Consider the following 23848-nt stretch of genomic DNA (forward strand, 5'->3'; position numbering starts at 1 on the left):
GGACACATATAGCCAAACAACCATCCACTCACATTCATACCTATGGACAATTTAGAGTCGCCAATTAACCTAACATGCATGTTTTTGGAATATGGGAGTACCCGGAGAAAACCCACGCACGCACGGGGAGAACATGCAAACTCCACACAGAGATGCCCAACGGAGATTCGAGCGCAGATCTGGATCTTTGACTAGGGTAAGCATATTACTTGTGTTTTAATTTATGTCTTTATTTATGACTATTTATACATTTGGTGAGATTACGTGGAGAATAAGAATACTTTTGAAGGGAGCTGTCCTTAGTTGAAAATACAGAATGTTGGCGACCCCTGCAAGTGTGGCAAGGTTGCTGTTACACTCCGGAACGCTAGGGGCCAGTGTCCACATTTAAAGCGCTGCTCTACATGTACAAAGACGGAAGTACAGGCACTGGCAGACGCAAACGGAAACCACGAACAAGTCCGGCGCGGCACTTGCTAGTAGCTCGACTGGTAACGTCGAGGAATTCTTCTGGTAAAACTATTTTATTTATTTAGTAAACACTGTGACTGTCTTTGTCTGTGGCGGCGTGCGTATGCACTGTCGTTTATGCATAAGATCTGTTTCATGACAAAATAATATCCGTACTGTCGATAGCGCCATGATGCTTCTAGATAACAGCGATTAGCCGTTTGATGCTAAAAGACTCAGCGCCGTTACTTAAAGAAACATAACTCATTAATATCTTAACATGTTTTAGTATTTAGCCTTTGTAGGAAAGTAATTAATTAATTTTATAATATTTGGCGGTTTTCGAAATAGCCACACATGTTAGCGTGACTGAGATTGTAAACAACACAGATATGACCCATCATGCAACGCGCAACGTAAAGTTGCTGCTTTAAGATTTGATATTTTGTCCAATATTTATTCACACCCAATGAGCATTATTCATGTAAGGAGTGTTTTACAGTCAAAGCGCAACACCGAATTGTCTCCATGATGTTTATATAACTGTCTTCTGTCTTCCCTCTCAGATATTTTTTATTTCCTCATCACACCATCCTCCCTCCCTTCCTTCCTTAACGCCCCCTACCAAAGCGCCGCAGAGTTGTCGAGGTCTTCAAGCTCTCGCCACCTGCCAACATGCCGGCCGCACTTACTGATGCCAGTCAGATAATCTGCGAGGTCTGGGCCAGCAACGTGGAGGAGGAAATGAGGAAAATACGCCAGATAATACAAAGCTACAACTACATCGCCATGGTACGACTTATAGGAGAATGGGTACGGTGGATAGTTGTAGGACGATAAACACAGAAACCCTTTGTCCTTCCAGGACACAGAATTCCCTGGAGTCGTCGTGCGGCCGATCGGCGAGTTCCGCAGCACGGTGGACTACCAGTACCAGCTGCTGCGGTGTAACGTGGATCTCTTAAAGATCATCCAGCTGGGTCTCACGTTCATGAATGAGGACGGCGACTACCCGCCAGGCACGACGACGTGGCAGTTCAACTTCAAGTTTAACCTCACGTATGTACGACGCCCCCACTCTCGTGTTTTGACTAGATCCTAAAGGCATTCGGTGCCATTCAGTTTATTATTTTCAAGCCATTTTGGCTGTGGTGAATGAACAGAGGTTGGATTTGCTAGAGGATATTTAATATTACGTATTAGAATTGCCAATTGTTCTTTAATGTAGTCTAAAATCACAAAGCTGCCATAAAAGTGACGCATTTATTCCTCATGACCAAAAATGGCTCATTGAAAATGCAGTTTTGACCTGTATTTATTTTAGCATAAACTAATGTAATCCTTAATGTTAATATTTCAAATTGGATTGCTGACTTTCCGTTTTTAATTTCAATATTGGTCCACCACTAGCTACTTTTTTTCCCATTCAAAGCATGCAGCAACATTTCACACCTTGTATTGTTTTCTAGCTTTATAAATGTACTTGTCTTGATTCGAGATGTATCATTCAGTCTGAAGTAGTTTTAAAAGACTGACTGACTCACTTAAAAGTGAAAATTTACAGCGGTTTTTGCTAAGCTGCCCGGAGGACCCACAGTGTGAGCTTCTAATTATGCAAGGAGTAAGCAAATACTCCTTCAAATGTATTTCATGAAAAATAACATTTATTTCCCCCAATAAAAGTAGTTCTGTATACATACGGGCCTTTTTAAAGGGTTAAAAATCCAAATTACTATTTTAAATGTATATTTCAGGCTGAAGTACTGTCGTCCCTTGCCACATTGCGCCTTAAATTTCGTGGCTTCACTCTTATCACGATTTTTAAAACATTAATAAATCACCGCTGTGGTTGACTACTGCCTATTAGTTAAAAAAATGCATGTTTCCGCAAAATGTACATACTGTATGTTTGGACAATTAATCATTTTCAAGCATGAAAATGACCAAACGAACTAAAATACAAATATAAGGCATTCAGAAAATGCACTGAAAGACACGCGGTGGTATGTAGTATTCTACCGCGGTCACTAGGTGTCAGTAACGTTACATTGATGAGACAATAGCCACCGCAGGAAGTACCCGAAGTAAATACAGGAACATCAAGGAATGCTTCCAATGCTAACATGTCTTATTTTCTGTGACAATGTCTACCATATTGGGTTGTACGAGTGTAAAGGTGACTATAAGGGCGTTATTTCATGTCTAGAGTACTCCAATACTGTTGAAAAACGTAAACAAAAAAAGGTTTTAGATGATTGATTTGTTGAAAGTGGGGGAAAATAAAGAATATATTTTCACTGAAGTTTTTGGGAAGCATTCCATTAGATGGGCCTGAATTTACATATTGAAAAAGCAACGCAGTCTTAATACGAAAGGTAGATTGAGTCCGCATGATGGATTATAATTGTACTTCTGTCATTCCAGAGAAGACATGTACTCACAGGACTCCATAGACCTGCTGCAGAACTCGGGTCTTCAGTTCAAGAAACACGAAGAGGAAGGCATCGACACGCTCTACTTCGCCGAGCTCCTCATGACGTCGGGACTGGTGCTGTGCGAGAATGTCAAGTGGCTCTCCTTCCACAGGTCGGCTTAGTGTAATGACTCAGAGTAATGGCCGTAGCATTTTACTTGGAATGAATGAATGAATGAATGACCGTCTTCCAGCGGGTACGACTTTGGCTACCTGGTGAAGTTGCTGACAGACGCCCGGCTACCCGAGGAGGAGCACGACTTCTTCCAGATCCTCAACCTTTTCTTCCCCGCCATCTATGACGTCAAGTATTTAATGAAGAGCTGCAAGAACCTCAAGGTAAAAACACCATTCTTATTTGTAGAAAGTACCAGACTTCTATTTGTGCAAATACATTTTCAGAACATAACCCTTTGATTCAGTACAACTGCGTACCGATGTCCTGTACAGTAAACATTTCATTGGGCATTGGGCATTATGATGCACCTCCACAAGCTTGGGTAGTGCTCTTGAACGCAGACGAGGCATTCGACGTGGAAGCGGAGATCGAGAAGGAAGAAAACGGTACGGCTCAGCCTTTGGCAAGAACGGGGTTGTGGCTAGCGATAGTGCCAAGGAAAATCCAGAGCTGAGAGACCCTCTTGCATTGTTAGTCTTCTATTTTTGATCACTTTGCCACCTGGTGAAAGACATAAACGGACAAAGACAAGATCATAAGATAAAAGCAGTGTGCCGTCAGTGTTCAGTAGAGATGGACTTCAGCTAATAAGGAACTGTAATTTGCTAACCACAAAATAATACACTGTTTAAACTGTTACATTCTAAAAAGAAACACTGTAAACCGGGGTGTCTAAAGTGTTAAAGAAATATTTTATTCAATATTACACTAACTTGCTTTGTCACTTATAACACAAAGCATATGTACTGTAGCTAATAATAATAATTCGCCCTGGGAATTGGAAGTATTGAAGGAAGAAGCCTTGGTTCCACTTCATATAACCAATGCTTTGCAGTCATTGCAAGTTTAAGGTCCGAAGGAGACACCACAGACACAGATACATAATGGTAGTCGGGTACAGGGCGAGCAAGCTTGTTCCTAGCTAAACAGGGTTGTTTACACGCTTTAGACATGTTTTGGTGAGGTCATCATTTGTGTGCTGGAAAATACGGGAGCCCATAGGCCTATATACAGCAGTTAAAAAAACAAATCTGTTTTCATTATTGGGGGAAAAAACCTGATACCGATATGACGTTTTTATGCCGACATCAGGCTGGTGAGCCGATATTATCAGACATCCCTAATTTGTTGTTTAATATTCATATCTCATTGTACACCATAGGTTACAATCATGTTTTTAAATGTACAATATTTACCCCATGTATATTGTACGCATCCCATTTCTAATCTACATTTTTTTTTTTTTACTATTTCAAATATACCTGACAAAAACAATGACACCATTGTGTATTATGAAACCATGTATATAAATTAATTTTCCCCAACCAAAATAGCCAATTGGCAATTTTTTTCTGCGACAGTAACAGTAAATGTTAAGCAGTTGGACGTCACCATAAATGTCAGCTTTACAGATGCCACATCAGTGACACTTACCTCAAAGAAATGTAAATTAAAGCAATCTTATGTTACCGCCTGTTATTTTTTTCCACCAAAATGAAAAATCAAGGCATCTGTTTTTGGGTGCAGCATTCATTTCTCTAACCTTTTTAATTCAGAGTCCTCCAGGTGGAACAAGTGGTGATTTTGTGGAAAAACGTCCAAACAAAATGTTTTCGCACTCAGGGCGGGTTACAGGAAGTGGCGGATCAGTTGGAACTGAAAAGGATTGGGAGGCAGCATCAAGCGGGTTCTGATTCGCTGCTCACGGGGATGGCGTTCTTCAGGATGAAAGAGGTAAACTCAAGCGCATCCCATTTTGCTGCACTACACCCTTCCACCTGCAGAGGGCCTCCTGACTCTGTTCTTCTGTTCAGCTTTTCTTTGAGGACAACATTGACGACGCAAAGTATTGTGGGAGGTTGTACGGCCTGGGCTCCGGCTCCAGCCAGCCCCAGAATGGCATCTCCAGCTCGGGTCAGGAGGAGACCAACAACAAGCACTGACAGTTGCACTTTTTAAAAAAACAAAACAAAATCTTCACATGACCAACCTGTCTATTCAGGTCTCTTCACAGCAGACACTTTCTGGGATCAGCACACGTTTTTCTTTTAGAGGCTTTTACCGAGTAAACAGTCAAGTATCCAGAACCCTTTTAAAATCTTTTTTTTTTTTTGGATGTAGCAGTGTGGGACCAGCGCCTGTTTTTTCCACCAGCGGCACTCACTTCTTTTTAAAAGTGAACACGGCCGGAAAGGGCCTGTAAATTAAGAAACATTTTTTTGATGCAAAATAAAAATGTTTTAGCATTTCTCCACAGCCCTTTACATGAAAGGTTTTAACAGTGAGCATGCTTCCTCCTTTGGACAAACTACTGTTCTCATTCATTGTCCAGCGTCAGCTTCACGATGTTGTGGTTACCGTTTGTTTTACGTTCTGCATTGTTTTAAACAGTTGTATATTAAATTGTTTTCTATTTTACATGTACACTTTTTTGCATTTTTTTTCTAAAACTATCAAATGCAGCAAAAATTAAGTCCAATTTTGCCACTTTTTGACTTTTCATTTTAATTCAACAAAGAGCTGTACAGTGGAAGTGCGGGGTTTTTTTGGTGGGGTTTTTTTTTTTGTCAAAAGACTCAGCTCAGGAATCGATTGGAGGCCTTCCGGAGCGCTGGGCTGGTTGCGTATTTTCGCAGCAGGTCTTTAGCCTCTTGCTGCAGAGACTGAGGGACGGACAGGGATGACTGGCTAAGGTGAAGGAGGATCAGGCAGCACTCGGTGACATCTGGATGAGGATACAACTAGAAAACAAAGACAATGTTAGTAGAACTTTGGTTAAAATGGACTGGGTTCGTACCTTGATGGTGTCGGGAATGTTGGCCAGCTGCGTTTGGTGCCTGGACATCTTTGTGGTCAAGGAAAGGAAAGTGTCCTCCTCTTTAGACCTAAGAGTAAACAAAGACACTTGTGTCTCTGAGCCGTTTCCAGCCCTCAATATAATAGCTTACTGCTGGTTAGTCTCCTCAAGATGGTGCTCTGGAGCATCCCCATTGGTGGCGTTGATGCGGCTGTGCTGCATCACCATAGCAGCCAGGTGCTCCTGGATCTCTCTGACTGACCTCTGCTCGGCCTGACAGGCAGCGTGAGCATCGGACAGAAGCAGCGACACATCAAAGCCGAGCTGACTGAGACCGTTGGTGACGATGGCCTCCTGGTGGTGGTCATCTGGGCGGCGCCACCAGTTCTTGTACAGCCTGTGGTAGAGGACCCACGCCTGCAGGCTGTCGGCAGCCGCTTTGGCGTCTTCGGACACGAGAGGTTTCGTCTTCACCAAGGCGCTGACATCACCGCCAGGGATAAGAATCCTGCAGATTTCAGCATAGACAGCGAAGTCCGCAGCCTCTCTGAAACATGCCACTGCCTGCCACAGCTCCTTTATCAGCTGGTCTGCGTCATCCAGCGACCAGCTGAGGACGCTGCGAGCCACGTGGAGAGACGATGACAGCAGCACCTAAAATGGAACCACCATTACTCCATCATTGTAGTCCTCATCTGATGGATCCAGTACTGAGTTTGCACCTGTGTGAGAGGAAGACTGGCGGTGACCCTAGTCGGACTCGCCACGCTCTTGAGTTCCTGCAAGAGATCCTCAAGGTTACCCCGACCCCCCGCTGACTCCACTTTAGAAACGCCAAACTGCTCGGACCAGATTTCTTGTGCCTGCTCCAGGATGTGGTTCTCGCTTGACGGTGACGCCCATGCATGACCTATGATGCCCGACTCGGGGACAAAGCCCGTCTGTGTCAGAGCGGCGTACAGCAGCTCGGTCATGCTGAGGTGAAGTCTGTGCCCCTGCAGAAAGCAATCACTCAAACTCAATTTACAATTATTGGTTTGCAGTAGATTAGGCATACTCAAAATATTAGGTATAGCGGAAATGTGTGTGCACATGAGGCTGAAATAGTAGAAACACCCTAAATGTTAGGGACACCAAATAAATGGTCATAATGCTCTTAGAACTGCTTTTCCTATCTTTACCTGTTAACATACCAACTGTTAGCATGTTAGCATTCTGCTTCAGCACTTCTCCATGAAAGGAGGCCATTTTCACATACTGAATCCATACAGCGATTATCATTGTTTTTGTTAAGCTAGTTTTAACACCCACACACTAACAGAGGTCAGCAACAGGTAGCAGGCCATGGGAATTTTTCTAGACAGTGTGATTAAAGTGTTGAGGCACTGACCAGCAGGCTTTTCTGTGAGGCGAGGACCTGCTGAGCGGCAATCCAGTCCCCCATGGAGGCCAAGTCTTTGGCGCATCGCAGAGCCAGCGACTGGGCCAGCGCGTCCTCGCCCGAGACACTGGCTAGAGCGGTCGCTGTCCTCAGCGAAGAGATGTCGCTCTTGCGGGCAATGACCTTGGCGGCGTCGAAACTGGCGCCGACAGCGATGTAACTATGAGATTGTATTGTAGTTGTAAGCATTTTTAAACTGAAAAGACAGGTTGTGAAAGAAAGAGTGGAGTCACCATTTAGCGGCGGCAGAGAAATGTCCGTCCTTTTCCAGCATGGAGGCCCAGCAGGTGTACAGCTCCTTTAGGACCGGATCTTCCAATGGCAGCCTGGCTTTGACCAGAGCGATGGCCTCCCTACAATACAATATATTGATATTAGCCCTGTCAAATGATACATTGAAATTGTAGTGTTCTTATTATTTGTTCTTTTGTCACCTGTAGAGCTTATGAGAGCGCAGCAGGTCGATGGCGTCGTACAGCTTGTTGATTGACAGCAGGTGAGATGCCGCCTTCAGGTACTGCTCCTGCAGACACAGCTGCTTGACGTAGCGCTCCACCATGCTGTGCCACACCTTGAAGCCCCCTACGAAAAGTGTTAAAAGTAAGAATGAACATAATGGGCGAATTAGAATGTTCTACAGTGAACAACCAAGTCACCCATTGGCGCCATGGAGAGGAGGTGGTCGTTGAGTTCTCCTCTCTCAGCGGCCAGCTGCAGCGCCCCCTCCAGGTCTCCGCTCCACAGACGTAGGTAGACCACCGATTCAAAGTGGCCGGACTCCACGTGACTCTCCTCTGCAAGGACAAGACGCACACAATTCATAACAAACAGACTTTGTTGAGTCACTTCTTCTGTGCGTCGGAGCTAAGAGGGAGCATAAACCAAGCGCACCTTCGGCATCAAACATACGATGCAGAGCTGCTCTGTCAGAGAAGAGGCCCAGGTGGACGTGCTCACCCTGGCCTGGGACACAACCTGCAGGGGGCCCTAGAAACAAAACATATATGACATAAACAAATGGAGCATTGCTATCCAGGAAACTATGGCTGAATCCCATGTATCATACTGGATGCAAGGATGCACACCAACATGCCAATACGGTATGTATTAAATACATTTAACAGATTCCATTTATAATATTGAAACCCAAACTGTGATTATACGTACTCCATTGTGCTACAAATTAATTCATCGGATCCGATAAATAATAATATTAATATTAATATTGGATATTGGGCCGATATCAGCAAATACACATTGGACATCGGATTATATCGGCCTATATAATGACGATGAGGATTCAGATGAATGTCCAAACACTCACCGCTGCCGTGTGTGACGGCCGCCAGGGTGAGGCAGTCCTGCAGGAGCTCCTCTTTGGGCCGATGATCCATGGCGGTGCTGACAGGCAGCAAGGAGCGCGCCTTCTTCCTCTTCTGCAGGTTTGAGTCTGCACATGTAAACACATGTTCATATCTGTACAAATCCATCAATGCATGTTAAGTTATGATCTAAAAATACCTGGTTTGTCTCTGCACTTCACTAGACTCGAGGGTTTCCTTTGAGCTGCTGAGGAGGCTAAGTTGATAGGAGGTGTTAGCGTAAAGGTACAAACCCTTTAAAAAGGTGTGATGTTTTTTGGGGGGTTTTTTTACCTGTTGGAGGCACAGGACTGCTTGCAGAGATGACCTCCACCTGTTCTTCATCTTCATCCGAAGGTCCCTGTCCTGTGCTGGCCACCTCAGCCACAGGCTCACTGTTAACCTCTGGCGTTGGCTTCTTGGTCTTCTTCTTCTGTTTGGCCTTCTCCTTCAGGTCCAGCATCTTCTTTCCTGTGACGAGTTGTACATTAAGTAAACAAACACGCACTTTTGGTTTTGTTGGCTGTCACCTTTGGGGGGCTTTGTGAACTCCTGCTTGGAGACTCTCCACTCCTGCACGGTGAAGTCCTTCCCTCCGGTCCAGATGACATCCGGGTCGACGGGGGACCAGTCCACGCACAGCAGGTACCCCACATGACCCCGGTAGTTGGAGACCTCCATTTCCTGCTGCACGTCCCACACCTGAACGCCACAAAAAAATTCCCAATAAAATGTCTCCATCTTAAGTATTTGACCTACAAAGGGCGGCACAGACCTGGGCGGTGCCGTCGTAGGACACAGTGACCAGTTTGCCGCTGTGGTGAGGACTCCAGGACATCCCAGTGATTTTGGAAGTGTGACCACACAGCCTGCGGTACGACTCTGTCAACACCAGGGGGCTCTCTGGAGGGTTCTCTGTGTTAAGAATCAAACAACCAACACAACCAGTGTACAAACAACATACAGTACATGTGACTCATTGTATTCAGTTGTTTATAAGCCTGTACCATAAAATGCTGTCTGACTATTTGATCAGTTAGCTTTCATCTAACACACATAAACACACCAATTAGCATCGAGGTGTTATTTAGTTCAAGTGCAAAGACTGGTTAGTAGGAAGCAAGCAATAATTGGAGAGCGGCCGTTATCTCTGAAATGGGAAAACTCAATATAACTTAAAGGGGACCTATTATGCTTTTCCTCTTTTCTGACCTATAAATGTTGTTAGAATGTTGGATTCTTGTGTTAAATGATGCTAACGTGTCAGATAATGAGCTTTACACTGAATTGCTAGAACTGAGTCAAAAAAGGCCATATTACGAGAAAAAACAAATTTTAAGAGAATATTGTCCGTGAGATTGAGTCTACCAGAACAAGACGAGACACGATTTTAACATTGCTTTATGAAAAAGTACAATGAAAAAATATGACATTATATTGCAATCTACTAATTTAATTTCTGCTATGTTACACTCATCTGCACACTGTGTGTGTATGCTCGCAGTCCCGCCTCCACCCACTAAGAGACTGTATGACGGACAAAAGAGCTCACTCCGTTAATGCCGCTGTTCTATGGAACAAACACGCCAAGGTGCTGAAACCAATGCACAGAGCGAATCCTCCACACACCTGTTTGGAGGCGAGAGATGAGGAAAACAGAAAACAGACGCATGCACATGGCAATATAACGAGGAAAAATGATCAAGTTCCTTGTCATTTTTGGTGTGATTCATTCATTTTTATGCCACCATCCCAGGCCTAGTGCCCACGAGAGTGTTTTTTCTGAACAAGAAATCTTGTCGCATAGCTGAAATATCCTTTCATAGAATAAGATTGAGGAATGTATTGTGCAGAGTAGAATTGAATTTGCATTTGTTAATTTCCTCGGACAGTTTCCTTTTCCTAACCAAAATTTTGCATTTTACCTATTACAGAGCGTAGGTCGTGCACGTAGACGATGGCATTGCTGGAACCCGAGGCCAGCAGGCCGTGCAGCTCTGGGGGCGCGTTGTGTTCGGGGTGCCATCGCAGCGTGTTGATGATCTTGTGGTGCTGCTGGATGCTGCACAGGAGCTTCAGAGACGGAGCCTGATAGACGTCGATGCACCTGAGGGGGAAAACAAGCGGGATTGGATGAGGAGGACAGATGCTCAAGCACTATATGGGGTCGTCCTTCACGTTACCCGTCCTCGTTGCCAATAGCGACCACTTTGCCATCCGGCTTCCAGCTGAGGTCAGTGTGTGGAGACAGTTTGTGCTGTTAAAAAAACACGTCACCATTTATAACCTCTTTAAGTAAAGTAGCAGTTATTGTTGGACAGGTTTTGCGTTTGGCGCCTGCCACCTTGATGTTGTTGGTCTCCCGGATGAGGCTGTTGATATCGCTGGCGTCGCCACTCAACTTGTACGGGTCATGCTGCAGAATGACGCCCTCGCCGGCGCAGCTGTACAAGCTGTAGGATGGCTTGCCCTCTGCTGACCCTAATAAATCATATTAAAGTCACAATAGGTTTGATTTAAAAACAATAAAATAAAAAAAAAGTCATACTTTTTGCCCTTCTCATGCAACTTCATAAATCTGGACGGTTCAAAAATACCAGGAGATAGTCCGCTGTTATTGTTCATGTTCACAGTAGAGACGTAACTGCATCAGATAGTGATACGGTTATTTTCCTTTGGTAAATTATTAGTCTGACTTTTTAACGTGGTGTGATTTGGGAGTGGGACAAAAATTGATAGTGCATCATTATCGTTCGCAGTACAGTATCACATCAATACCACCCTTTAAGACAAGTTGATGTGAATTTATATAATACAAGTAAGGTGTAAGGTCATATCATATCAGAGTCTGAGTTATCTATGCAGGATTCAGATCAGATATCAATAGTGACCTCTCAAGCTACAGTATCGATACAACCACCTCAGATAGAGCTATACAGTCTAGTCGTGCACTAAATGACTGTTTAATAATGTGAATCGGGGATGGTGAAAAATATCGATATTGCGTTATTATCTCTCAGGCTTCAATATCGATGCATCAGATACTGAAACTCTCAACTGAATTAAGGGTGGGACAAAATATCAATATTGTGATCGTTCCCTCTCAGGCTCATCAATACATCTGTATCAAATATCAATACTGTCCTTCATCCAAGTATGTGCACGAAATGACATGTTAGACATGTGAATCGGGGGTGGTACAAAATATTGATATTACGGTATATCACGCTATCGCTTAGGATGCGATATCGATACTGCATCAGATATTGATAGCCTCATTTTTCCAAGTTGTGCCCAACAAGTGCTGTAATCATTTATAATCAAATTAGTACCTTTCAGACAACCAAGTCTTATGATCGTTAGAAAGGCAAAACTCATTCATTTTATTGCATTTGTAGTCAGTTAGAGTTCGGCAGCTGTTGGACGATGTCCACTCAGCAAGCAGGTGTTCAAAAATGTAAAAGAAAACAGAATGTAACACTCTTAATAAGACAAATGACCTGCCCTGACATTAAAAGATCGTTTTGCTTCCATTAAAAGCCACCAAGCAGATGGTCGGCATGGCAACACTCAGTTGCTTGGACTAATTACAACACCGTCTGCCCAAAGCTGCTTTCAATGAACTCCGCTAATTCAGTAACACCGTCAATTACAAGAATGGCAGCCAGTGTTTGTGTTGCTTGGCTGTTCAAAAAGGCGCTTTACCAAATGACATCGGTGGCAGCGACGGTCCCCAGGCCAGAGAGTACACCGTCTTTTTGTGGTAGGAGCTGGAGATCTGCGGAGGCCTGTGAGAACATGAAGAAAAAAAAAAACAGTAAGTAATGTGCACTAAATAATACTCGACAACAAAAAACAGTTCTTACTTATTGGAGAAGACATCGTAGATTCCAACTTTCCCGTCGTCGGTGCCAAACGACAAGGTTCCCTCTCTTTTCGGGTGCCAAGCCAGCTGCGATTTGGAAACAAAACCTCTTTTATGGGCTTCAACACGTACACAAAATGAAAAACGGCGCGCATTGTGGGACTACTGCGCTAATGACTGCACTTCTCTCGACAAATTAAAGCACTCTTTAAATCTCATTTTCGAGCATTTTCAGCACCCCAGAGCTAGAAAAAGAAAATATTTCAGGCATTATCACAACAAACATGCACCAAAAAGCCCTTTGCCATGAAAGTGCGTGTCTGCTTGATGATAAATAAAACTGCTTATATTTTATTATCATATATTACTACTCGGGCTGTCAAAAATAGCGCGTTAACGGCAGTAACTCATTTATTTCATTAATTACGTTAAAATTGTTTAGCGTAACGCACCATGGAAAGCCACGGCTCTCTGTTATGACGATAGCCGGCAGCATAGCTCCCCACAGAGTCGCTTAGTGTCTGACGCTCTTTCATAACTTTATTCCTACCTGAACACATAAACAGCAGTGCTATTCCGACACCAAACAGTCCTTGCGTCCTTGTCATTGCGACGACACTTCCTTATTGTCACTGGACAGACCACGACATGCATTCATGGACACGCCGAACATCGCAACGTCGTCTTTATTATGCACGCGTGTGTGTGTGGTGTGAATAAACAGCGAAGCAAAGAAAAACAATAAGTGGATATTCTCCATCGCTCACTTGCGGAAGTACAATTTGCTGCATTTAGGTGTGCTCGGAAATCCCAGAAAATTCACTCAAAACGCGAGTTCAGCTTAAATGACGAGGTGTCTTTGAACGCAACTCGTCATAACACAGTTCAAGTCTGATTCCAAATATTCTGCTATTAAAAAGGTGTATAGATTTTCACACGTGTGCCATCTCTTCATTTGATATCAATTTGCAGTTAATGTGGCGCTAATATCTACAAATATATATAATCCTGCCAAGAACCAATTAAACCCATTTTCGAGGGTGATTAACAAGAATGACACAGTTACTCATTACGGAGTCCTTTATATGAACATTTTGTTTCTATTTCAGGGTTTTTTGGTTGTTTTTTTTTATCTCCATTTCTTCTTTTTGCATTGTGAAGCTCTACTTAGAACCTCCTTAAAGCGATAGTTCGGATTTTTTGACATGAAGCTGTATGACATCCCCATCAGCGTTGTAGTCCGATAACAGCGACTCACCCCCCAGTAGACGCGAGCATCTTCATCACACACACGTGAACGCACAGGCGACAGTGCGCAGGGATACGGCGGGAGACAAATATATAACGCCAAGCGTTTCCAGAGGTCTGATTTTTTTTTCGAGAAGGCATTTTTGTGACGCAAATGTATTCGTCTTTTGAACACGTATTGTTTTGAGAAGCCAAACTCTTTACTTAATTGTCCCCAGCAACTACGTGGAACTACGTTCTTCATCACAGAAATCTGACCGAGACCGAGACCCAGTTTTCATACAGAATATTATGAAAAATATGAAAGCTTGTCTTCTTACCGACGTGACCTTGGACTTGATGCCCTGCCAGAAGCAGCGTGTGTCGTAGTGGTTCTGTGTGGACAGCGTGTTCCACACCCGGATCATGTTGTCGCCCACACCCACAGCGAGGCAGCCAGTGCCGACGGGCGAGAAGGTGAGGCTGTACACGAACCCGCCCAGCGTGGGCAGCGTCCAGCAGCAGCTGAGGGACGCCAGGTCCCAGCATTTCACCTTGAAGAAGACAAGGTTATGACAAATACAGATGTGATGTACAGTGAGACATGAGGGACACCTCTCTGTCCAAAGACGTGCTGAGGAGCAGCTCACGGCCGTCCCACAGGGTGACGGACGCCGTGTTGAAGACGATCCTGCTGTGGTTTTGTCCCTCGGAGGACGAGCCAAACAAGGTCCACTTCTGCTTCCCGGTCCTGGTTAAGTCCCACATGAGGAGCTCCCCACTGCACACAAACACGTACGTTAACCACCTCATGAGAACGCCGACCTCCAGCAGGTGTCGTGATGGAAGCACCTGAAGCAGCTGGACACCAGTTGCGTGGGACGTCCTTTAGGCCAAAGGACGTTGAGCCAGAGTCTCTCTTTGAGGGTCGGGTCGACGGCAGAACCTCTTCTCTTCAGATAGGGCAGCTTCAAGGTCGACACACCTGCAAAGGGAAATTTAATTGGTGGATTTATTGGCGTCTTTGTTGTAAATTTTCTTATAACCGACAAGTTTTAATTTTGACAAATTATTCTTTTTGAAGACTTTTTAAAAATGTTTTTCTTCTTTTCCAGGCCGTTCCAACATCAAGGCATTCAACTAATTAAGGACATGTCCTGCTATTTTGCACACACCAAAAATTCCCACTTTTCTTGACGTTCCCATTTTTCGGAATGCAAAATGCCTTTGATCTGAAGAGTTCTAACTACTTCCACATTTTTCAACCGATTCAGACCGTTCCAAAGTTCTGTTCTCAACTCATTCGGGACATTTAGCCTTCCCGGTACATTGCGCTATAATCTTATCATGCTAATGTTAGTATTGCTAGCATGTTAACATTGCATTTTTGGCTATTTTCATGGGTAGACACATAGATAAACACTTAGCACTATCATGCCAGGTTTTAGCATGCTAACGTTAGCATATTAGCAATGCTAGCATGTTAACATTAGCATAGGAGTTTTTTTAGCCATTTTCATACCTAGACACATATGAACACTTAGCACTATTATGCTATGTGTTAGCATGCTAACATTAGCATAGTAGCATTTTTAGCCATTTCCATAGCTAGACACTTATATAAACATTTACCACTATTATGCTAGGTATTAGCATGCTAACATTTAACATTAGCAATGTAAATATGTAGATAAAATATTCATATGGTGTAAATCACAATATGGGGGGGAATTATGGCACTTGGCGGAGGTCTGCGCTCTCCGAGTGTTTTTCTAGTTCATATTTGAATCCGTAAATTATCAAGTTATTTTTCTCAATCATTAATCATGGGCACAGAATTAAAAGCACTGTAGTTCCAGCCATGTACAGCTTTATACGCAAATAAAACTGCTTCAAAAGCGCCTCACCTTTCCCTGTCGCCGTGCTCCAAATCCTCACCGTCTGGTCTTTGCTTCCAGAAGCAAGATAGCAGGCTTTCTCTTCACCTGCACTCATCCCATTGGATGCTGCAAGATATGTCCGCATCACGTGTGAAATAAATGAAATTTAAAAAAAACACATCATTTACCTCGGAGCTCACCGCCACCGTCGCTGGGCTCTGTTCGGCAGTAGAGGGCATCCTCGCCGCCGAGGGGAGACCACGCCAAAGAGTGGATGTCGTCATCGTGCCCGCGAAGACGGTGCGTCACCTCACCTTTCTTGCTCACGTCAATCAGCACAATCATGCCATCTTTGTACCTTTGGAAGAGCGCAACAAAGCGTGTGACTGTGTGCATACATTTGAAAGTACATAAATAATCATACCCGACAGCCACTGTGCTCCACGTGTGAGGGGAGCAGGTGAGGCAGACGATGCTTCTGGGCTCCGGGAAGAAACTTGCTGTGTCCCCTGTGTTGTACCAGTGGCACACCACGATCCCCTTCTCATCCCCCGACACCACCAGGTTCTTGTCCAGAGGGGACCAGTGCAAGGCCGAGATGGGGTTCTGAGGAGGAAACGGGTTTTAAAACAGGCCTGGGATTGGACGTGGAAAGTGACAACCTACCTGATGGTCCGCATCTTCTCGTAGAAGAGCTTGGGTGTTTGTATCCCAGAAGAGGACCACGCCATCGCCAGAGGAGGTGGCGCATAAGTGAGTTTGTGTCGAATCCCGGCAGAAAGAAACGCCCGACACCAAGCCTTTATGGCCCACGAGGACACCTGAATCATGAAATGGCATAGTTAAATGTCACAACAACAAAACTGAGAGAAAACACGTGTCACAGCTAATAGTGGATTGGCCACCATTTAAAGAAGGTGTGCACGTTACTTGACTTTTACAATAAAGTTTTAAGTAATTTTTGTGGCAGTCTTGGACATAAATGAACCAAAAATTAGCTAAGTATGCCATGCTAGCATGCACAGCAAACTAATCATCCCACCTGAGGATGCCAGAAAATTGTGAATTTATTTCACTACTCCAGTCAACAGGCACGAGTTATGTAAGACTCTTAAAATGAATACAAATGACGCTCGCTCACCTACAGTCCTGCAGGTGGATGCAGACACGTCAATCAAATAGAGTAAGTTTTTGGCTCCGACGCCCAGTAAACCGCTGCTGTTGACGTCACAGCACCGCGAACAGTACCAGTTCGGAGAGGCAGGAAGCAGCCTTTCATGCATGTCTGGACTTTATTGGTTAAATAATTAATTGATAAAGTATCTGAAAAGAACTGTACAAATGAACACGCCTCACATGTTTCCCCAAGAGTTCACAACAACGACCGTATGACGGCCCGGTGTCGTAAATACAGCTTGTACGGAAGCTGAGCTAGCCCATACAAGAGGCAACTACAATAACAAGCACAGCACAATGTGCGTGATTTGTTGTGATATATGTCTTTGATTTAGCATTTCATACGACTTTATACAAATATTATTATATTTTAACTATGCGATGTATCACTTATAGTGATCATATAAAGTATGCCGGGGTTCTACATGTAGTGGTTTCAATGACGTCACGACAAACACAACATTGCCGTAAATCGATTCGTTGTAGGAATAGCCATCATGGCCGCCGCCATAACTACGAGCGGTAGGGAACATGTCCATAAAATACTTATTGTGACATTTGAACACATGGTTAACACTGCTGTGTGTGTTTGCAGGTTTTTCGTCAGTCAGAAGTATATTTGGTCGTTTTCATCCCAGGTAAGAATAGTTATTTGTAACGTTAGCGTTGAAGCTAATCAGAAGGACATTGGTGTGAGACAGTAGTAGAAAGGCTTTGCTAGGGTCTGTTATTTCCGGCATTTATGCAGCAGTGGGAGTAAATTAAGTCTTCGGAACAAATACAAGTAGTTATTACAATTTCGCCGTTGTGATAAGTATTTATTTTATTGTGTGTCCAGGTTAGCAGCAGTAGCAGGCGGACCCCAGCAGATGTCATGCCTCCACACCAGCACTCCACTGGAAGCAAAGAACTGGGAGAGGAAGAACAAGATCGTGTATCCACCGCAGCTTCCAGATGAGCCCCGCAGACCAGCAGTATGTCCCCCTGCAGTCTATTATTTGTACAAATATTAGTTGAAATATAAGGGTGGAATCAGCCTCATTCCACCCAAATGACATGTCATTGGCATAAGGTCTCACTCCACTGCATCTTAACGACTGTTGTTTTGCACCACAAAAGAGTGAAACTAGTCCTGGTTGGGGTGTACCTCAACCTGCTTGAATAAATGTTTGGAATTTGTTTGGATCCTGCTCAGTTTAGTCCTATCTAGTCTTTGAACAAGAACTGATGAAGCCTGCTTGGATGAGTTTTCTGGCAGTACAGTTGCGCACACATTTCAGGCAAAGCTGTGGACCTCTGACGGCATAACTGTGATGTGGCCTGTGGTGAAAAAGAGTCTGACGCCTCTGCTCTATTTTGTTTTTCCTACAACAGGAGATCCATCATTCCAGAAGACAGATAAAGTACAGCAAAGACAAGATGTGGTACCTAGCCAAAATGGTGAGATCCAACAACGTCACGCACCCAAATTCTGCACGGAAATCCAAATAAAAATATGATCAAATGTTGCCATTTGCAGATTCGAGGCATGAGCATCGATGAAGCCATCGCACAGTTGGAATTCAATGACAAAAAAGGGGCCAAGGTTATGAAAGAGGTCTGTAGCGGCATATTTTGGCCCGCTTATATATTTAATTCCATGTGCTGTTCATAAAAGCAAAAAAAATGTCACAATTGTCATAATTTCCAATCTTCCAATGCAGGTCCTCCTGGAAGCTCAGGAGATGGCGGTAAAGAACCACAACGTGGAGTACAAATCCAACTTGTATGTAGGTGAGTGTTTGCAGGACGATGATATTTTCAATCATACAGCTAGGAAGACCAGTATTGGGACACTTCGCTCTTACACCAACAAGAAGTGAAAACGGCACGAAAAAATAAGAACTAACCATTTCGTTGCTTATATGGCAGTGGAAACCTGAAAGATGGAAAATTATATAATAATACTAAAATATAATATATAAATATAATAAAATTATATATGATATAACATTTATATATAATATATAATCATTTAAAATGATAATATAACATAAAATAAAAATGCTTTACTGCTTTAGGAATATTATACATTGAAAATAAATAATTGAAAACTTTGTAAAGTTGATAAAATAAAATTAAAAAAAAAACACTTAAAGTAATATATTCCAATACAATTATTGGGTTAAAATTTGGATTTTTTTTTTTCAATGAGTTCCCTATGTGGATATTACGAATAGACAATAAAAACTTTTTAAGATAAAAAACAATCTTAATGTAACATTCTGCAGTAATGCTCTGGGGTTGAAACAAGTTCCGGAATGTGCATGTTTTGCAATATCATTTCTGTCCACTAGAGGACAATCCAACACTACCAACCAACATGCATTTTATGTCCTGTGCGGGGCACTCACGTTTACATCAAAATGACACATGAAAGTAGGTTTTATAATCCCACAAGTATGTAACATTAGTTGAGGGAAATGTTCCTTCACCCTGCCTGCAGCCGAGTCTTTCTCCAGTAAGGGGATGTACCTGAAGCGCATCCGCTACCACGGCAGAGGGATGTTCGGCATCATGGACAAAGTTTACTGTCACTACTTCGTCAAGCTAGTGGAGGGCTCGCCACCCAAAACGGAGGAGAGGACGAGCCTGGACCAGGCCAAGGAGTATGTGCAGAGCCTCAAGAGAAGAACCGTCATACACAGTCTGTAGACGGGACGGGCCGTGTAATACAAGTGTATGTGCGTGTCAGTCATATTTGTAAATAAATTTGTGAAGAGACCCTCTTAGCGCTGTTTGATTATTGTGGCGACTGTTGGAAAAGCCGCAATGTAGCATTGAAAGAGGGCTGTATTGAAAATATGAAAAGACCCGAGTAATTATGCAACATAAGCCGAAATATTACAAGGATGAAGTTGTAATCACGCATTTTATGTGAATAATTAATTTGCGATGTTACATACAAAACTAGATTTACGAGTAACTTGCTATACTTGTGTGGAAATGTCAGTCACTCGACATCATTACTATGACTTCCATTTTCTTCTTGTAACAAACATTTTGCTCTTGTACCTGTAATCTTCGTAATATTAGTTACGAGTTTATCCTTGCGACTTTATAACGTGCTCCATTTTTCTTGTGAGACTTTTTTGTCTGTTTTCTTGCAACATCCTCGTAACATCACATCTCTGTTCCTAACATTTTTTTATAGCATGTGTTTGATGCTTTAAGACCTTTAGAGTGGCTACACAATGTTCTTGGAACCTTACATGTTGGTAACATTACAGCTTTTTCTTGTAGTATTTCAACTTTAACTTACTATCGTTACGCCTTTGTTCCTATGAGTTACTTTTTTCTTGTGACATTCCGACTGTAGCATGACCAGCTTTGTTCTTACAGCATATTTATTGTTGTGTAACGTGACTTTATTCTCGCTGCTTTACGTTTTTTCATAGTGACTACATCGTTTCTCTTGTGGCATTGCAACGTTCGTGTAACATGACGACTCCACGGCTTTTTCCTTCTAACACTGACTTTTTCTTGTAACGTTACAACTTTTTTTTTGTAACAGCCAAACTTTATTGTTGTAACATCACAGCTTTTTTGTAACACTGCTGATTTGATCACAACTTTCTTCTCAAACCTTCCGCTTATTCTTGCTTTCCGACTTCTCGCAACAGAACATTTTTCTTGCAACATGACCTTTGTTGTAACCGTTGCTCGTTACTTCAGTTTTTTCCTCGTAATTGTAATTTTCCCGTATGCCTATGACGGAGTATTAGGGCCACAGTGGGGGAAAAACTTTATTTTCGTCAAATTACGACTTTATTCTCGAAATCTTGGATTATTACTTATTATTATTATTATTATTATTATTAAAGTCGTAAAAAGAAAAAAGTCGTAATATTCCAAGAATAAAGTCCTAATGTTATGAGGAAAAAAAGTCGTACTATTACGAGGGTAAAGTTGTAAATTTACAAGAATAAAGTTGTAATATTACTTGTCTGAGGGAAAACAGAGCATAGCTCATCAGGAAGGAAGGAAACTTTATTCTTGTTTCAAAACAGAGCAGTTGAACACAAACTGATAAGCACGTCTAGCGCTTCTCACTTCCGCCTCCCTTACCCCGCCCTCTCCGCGTGCCCAAGGCCACAGGTGACATAAGTTCTCCCTTTTCATAGCTGTCTCAGGCAGTGCCTGTCACGACGGTGTATTAAAATCTGAGATTTCTAGAATAAAAAAATAAATAAAGTCGTAAGTTTACGGGAAAAAAGTCGGAATATTACGAGAATAATATTCTCGTAAATTTATGACTTTATTCTCTTAATATTACAACTTTTTTTTCTCGCACATTGACGAGAATGAAGTCGTACATTTACGATTTTTTTTCTTGTAAATGTACGACTTTATTCTCGTAATATTACGACTTTTTTTCTCGTAAATTTGCGATTTTATTCTCTAAATAAATGTAGTCCTAATACTCCGTCGTACATGCCACCCTTTTAGCCTAAAACTTTATGGAAAAAATAACTGAACCCAAAGAAGCTGTGGATGATTTATTTATTTGTTTTTTTACTCGTATTAATGTGGTGACCATTTCAAATGTTATTATATCAGTGAATAATGCATGAGTCTGGATGACAATTTTAGGCATACAAAATATTTGATGTATTACTTGTGCAGTTCTTCAGCTGTGCATCATCATCATCATCACGCAAGTGCTAACACTTCACATGCAATGCCATTCGCTGGCATCCAATTTCAGCGAGCAAGCGCTCTCAGTGTCGGGTTGGAAGGTCGGGTCGGTCCCGCGCGGCAAAAGGCGCCAACGATTTCTTTCAAAGTGCAAAAGGTTTCATCTTTTTTTTTCTCCCCCACCTCTAGAAATTCATGACGTGGCTGCCGCTCCCGTCTGCTGCCCTTGATCTGTCTTGCTGAGTGCAAGCGCATACACGCCATTTAGTGGAATGTTAATTAGCCCTCAGCGCTTTGTGTCCACCTCCAAGGTCATGTTGGATCTTTGGGGAGGGGAATTTTGGAAGTAATGGAATATTGAAAGAATGACAGCTCTAATTTTTTTAATTCTACATTTGAGCCCTCTGCATTTTTCATGTGTACTGAATATCATCAATAAGTGGCCAAGGTTTTTTTAAGGACTAAACTGCAGAGAGCGCAGTGTTTATTCATTAATTTAATATTGTTTTGAGAAGCCAAGGTCTTTACTTAAATGACCCAGCAACTAAGCAGAACTACGTTCCTCGTCACAGAAATCCCACCAGAACTGGACTCGCAGGACAAAATGGGGGGGAGCGGGAGGGGGGGTTTAGCATCTGATATCAGACCCAAACTGTTAACAGCCACAATGTCACATTATTATTATTGTTGTTATTTTTCAACATCACACTCCCCACATTCGGGCATTATACATGTCCCCAAAATGTACAGGCAAAACAAACTTTTTCCCTCTAATCAAAATTACCTTTGACAGAAGTTTGCTGTTGGCGGTGAAACATTTATGCGCAGTGGTTTTCATGAGAAGCCACACACGTGAATTATTAAACGGTAGACAAGCTTCTGCTGGCCTCATGAAGCGGGCCACAAAGGACGCCACGGCGGCGCCTGGCTTGTTGCTTGTCATCAGTTGTGTACCGTCTCTCATCTGACAGCAGGACAAGAAAACATGCTGCAAATGTCAGTAATTAACCTGAGGAAAGATCCAAATAGTCTGGGCTATATTATTCATGAGCACTGGAAATACTTTGTATGCACCCCACACACCTGGAGGAACGACTGCGAGGATGCTTCTTTTTGTTGGTGCAACTGTGGTAAGTGCCTCCGGTTGTTTTCATTTGCTTGCAATCTTTCCACGGGGCGTTGCTACGCGAGAATCGAAACGCCAACAAAATGCTGTTTCAAGCTCCCAAATGGAATCTGGGCCTGCGAGCGGCATGTAAGCAGTTGGTGGTCATGTGGGTGCCCTTGAGAAACAAACGCTAAGCAGCTTGTTTAGCTCTCTTGGCAACTTTTAATAAAGTCCTGTTTGCCTTCTAGTTTGCCCGAGTGACGCTCACTGGCGTTTAACTCTTTCTGCATCTGTTTTTGGAAAAGAGGAGAAAAAAAAGCATGTCCAGTGTGATGGCCTTTTCCTATGACCTGCAGGGGCGGTTCCTTCTGCAGGCAGTGTTGGGCTCTTTGTAATTGGAACCTGGGCTCACTATATAGACTTACAACAACTAAAATGATCAATTGTGTTAGAAGTGGGATCACTGTCTTCAAAGGTGACCCCTGTGCAAGATACCCGACAGATGGGTGAGGAACTAAGGTGTCAATGTGATCTGCTTACCATGCTAAGCAGTCACCAGTGTACAGATGTTTTAGCCCAGAGGGTGTGGAGTCGAGGGTACTACAGTTTTGTGACATATGGTGTCAGAGGCGGGATTACCCTTGAGACAGGTGACTCCTGCGTGACAGACCCTGGAGATGGGTAAGATACACAGTCTGGTTAACCTTTTAACAAGTGGTCAGTATCTGGGTTCATATCCAGGTTCAGTGTGCTAATTGCCAGAGCTTTGTGTCAAAATGGTGTCAGAAGCAGGATGACCCATGGGACAGGAAACCGCTGCGCTTCAGACCCTAAGTGATGCAGTCAGATGCAATCTGGTTACCTTGGTAAATCCAGGTTGAAGTTACTGTTTGCTGGACAAGTCAGAAGTGGGGTGACCTTTAGGAGAGGTGACCCCTGCTCTGCAGACTCTTGCGTGAAAGACCATGGAGATCAGTCAGGGACTAGAGCGTCTATGCAATGTGGCTACCATGTTAATGAGGGGTTAGTGTCCATGTTTGCTTGTTTTTTTGAACCCAGTAGAACAGTGTTCTATGATAAATGGTGTCAGAAGTGGGATGACTCTTGAGACAGGTGACTGGACATGGTTCACACTGTATTTATAGCCTTGTTGCACACATTCTTTTTGTCCATTGGTGGTCCAAGCATGTCCAACTCATGTTGATGTCTTGGCGA

General features: G+C 43.1%; 3 protein-coding genes across 4 annotated transcripts; 2 read left to right on the top strand and 1 right to left on the bottom strand.

Moving 5' to 3' along the window:
• Positions 1-424: 424 nt before the first annotated feature.
• Positions 425-5525, top strand: cnot8 (CCR4-NOT transcription complex, subunit 8). The gene is made up of 7 exons (XM_054754212.1): positions 425-513; positions 1017-1242; positions 1316-1509; positions 2875-3036; positions 3118-3262; positions 4725-4835; positions 4916-5525. The coding sequence occupies exons 2-7, from the start codon at positions 1126-1128 to the stop codon at positions 5042-5044; spliced, it is 858 nt and encodes a 285-aa protein (XP_054610187.1). The 5' UTR covers positions 425-513; positions 1017-1125; the 3' UTR covers positions 5045-5525.
• On the bottom strand, positions 3259-17051 carry gemin5 (gem (nuclear organelle) associated protein 5). Of its 2 annotated transcripts, none has more exons than XM_054754203.1 (27): positions 16814-17051; positions 16339-16493; positions 16097-16278; positions 15861-16030; positions 15700-15798; positions 14645-14777; positions 14408-14573; positions 14134-14346; positions 12567-12652; positions 12406-12488; positions 11045-11181; positions 10884-10957; positions 10626-10807; positions 9476-9615; positions 9231-9402; positions 8995-9171; positions 8861-8917; positions 8664-8789; positions 8231-8326; positions 7996-8133; positions 7774-7921; positions 7573-7692; positions 7289-7499; positions 6621-6893; positions 6050-6552; positions 5899-5986; positions 3259-5842 (listed from the first exon to the last, which is right to left on the bottom strand). In XM_054754203.1, exons 1-27 carry the CDS (start codon positions 16953-16955, stop codon positions 5678-5680), a joined length of 4236 nt encoding a protein of 1411 aa, XP_054610178.1. In that variant the 5' UTR covers positions 16956-17051; the 3' UTR covers positions 3259-5677. The 2 variants fall into 2 exon arrangements, with proteins under 2 accessions (XP_054610178.1, XP_054610179.1); XM_054754204.1 differs by having other exon boundaries at positions 3262-3602.
• Positions 17052-17323: 272 nt separating this feature from the next.
• Positions 17324-22118, top strand: mrpl22 (mitochondrial ribosomal protein L22). Its single transcript, XM_054755293.1, has 7 exons — positions 17324-17370; positions 17444-17486; positions 17687-17822; positions 18223-18288; positions 18368-18445; positions 18552-18621; positions 19334-22118. The coding sequence occupies exons 1-7, from the start codon at positions 17346-17348 to the stop codon at positions 19540-19542; spliced, it is 627 nt and encodes a 208-aa protein (XP_054611268.1). The 5' UTR covers positions 17324-17345; the 3' UTR covers positions 19543-22118.
• The last annotated feature ends 1730 nt before the right edge of the window (positions 22119-23848 follow it).

The sequence above is a fragment of the Dunckerocampus dactyliophorus genome, chromosome 16 (assembly GCF_027744805.1).
Source record: "Dunckerocampus dactyliophorus isolate RoL2022-P2 chromosome 16, RoL_Ddac_1.1, whole genome shotgun sequence".
NCBI classification, from domain to species: domain Eukaryota; kingdom Metazoa; phylum Chordata; class Actinopteri; order Syngnathiformes; family Syngnathidae; genus Dunckerocampus; species Dunckerocampus dactyliophorus.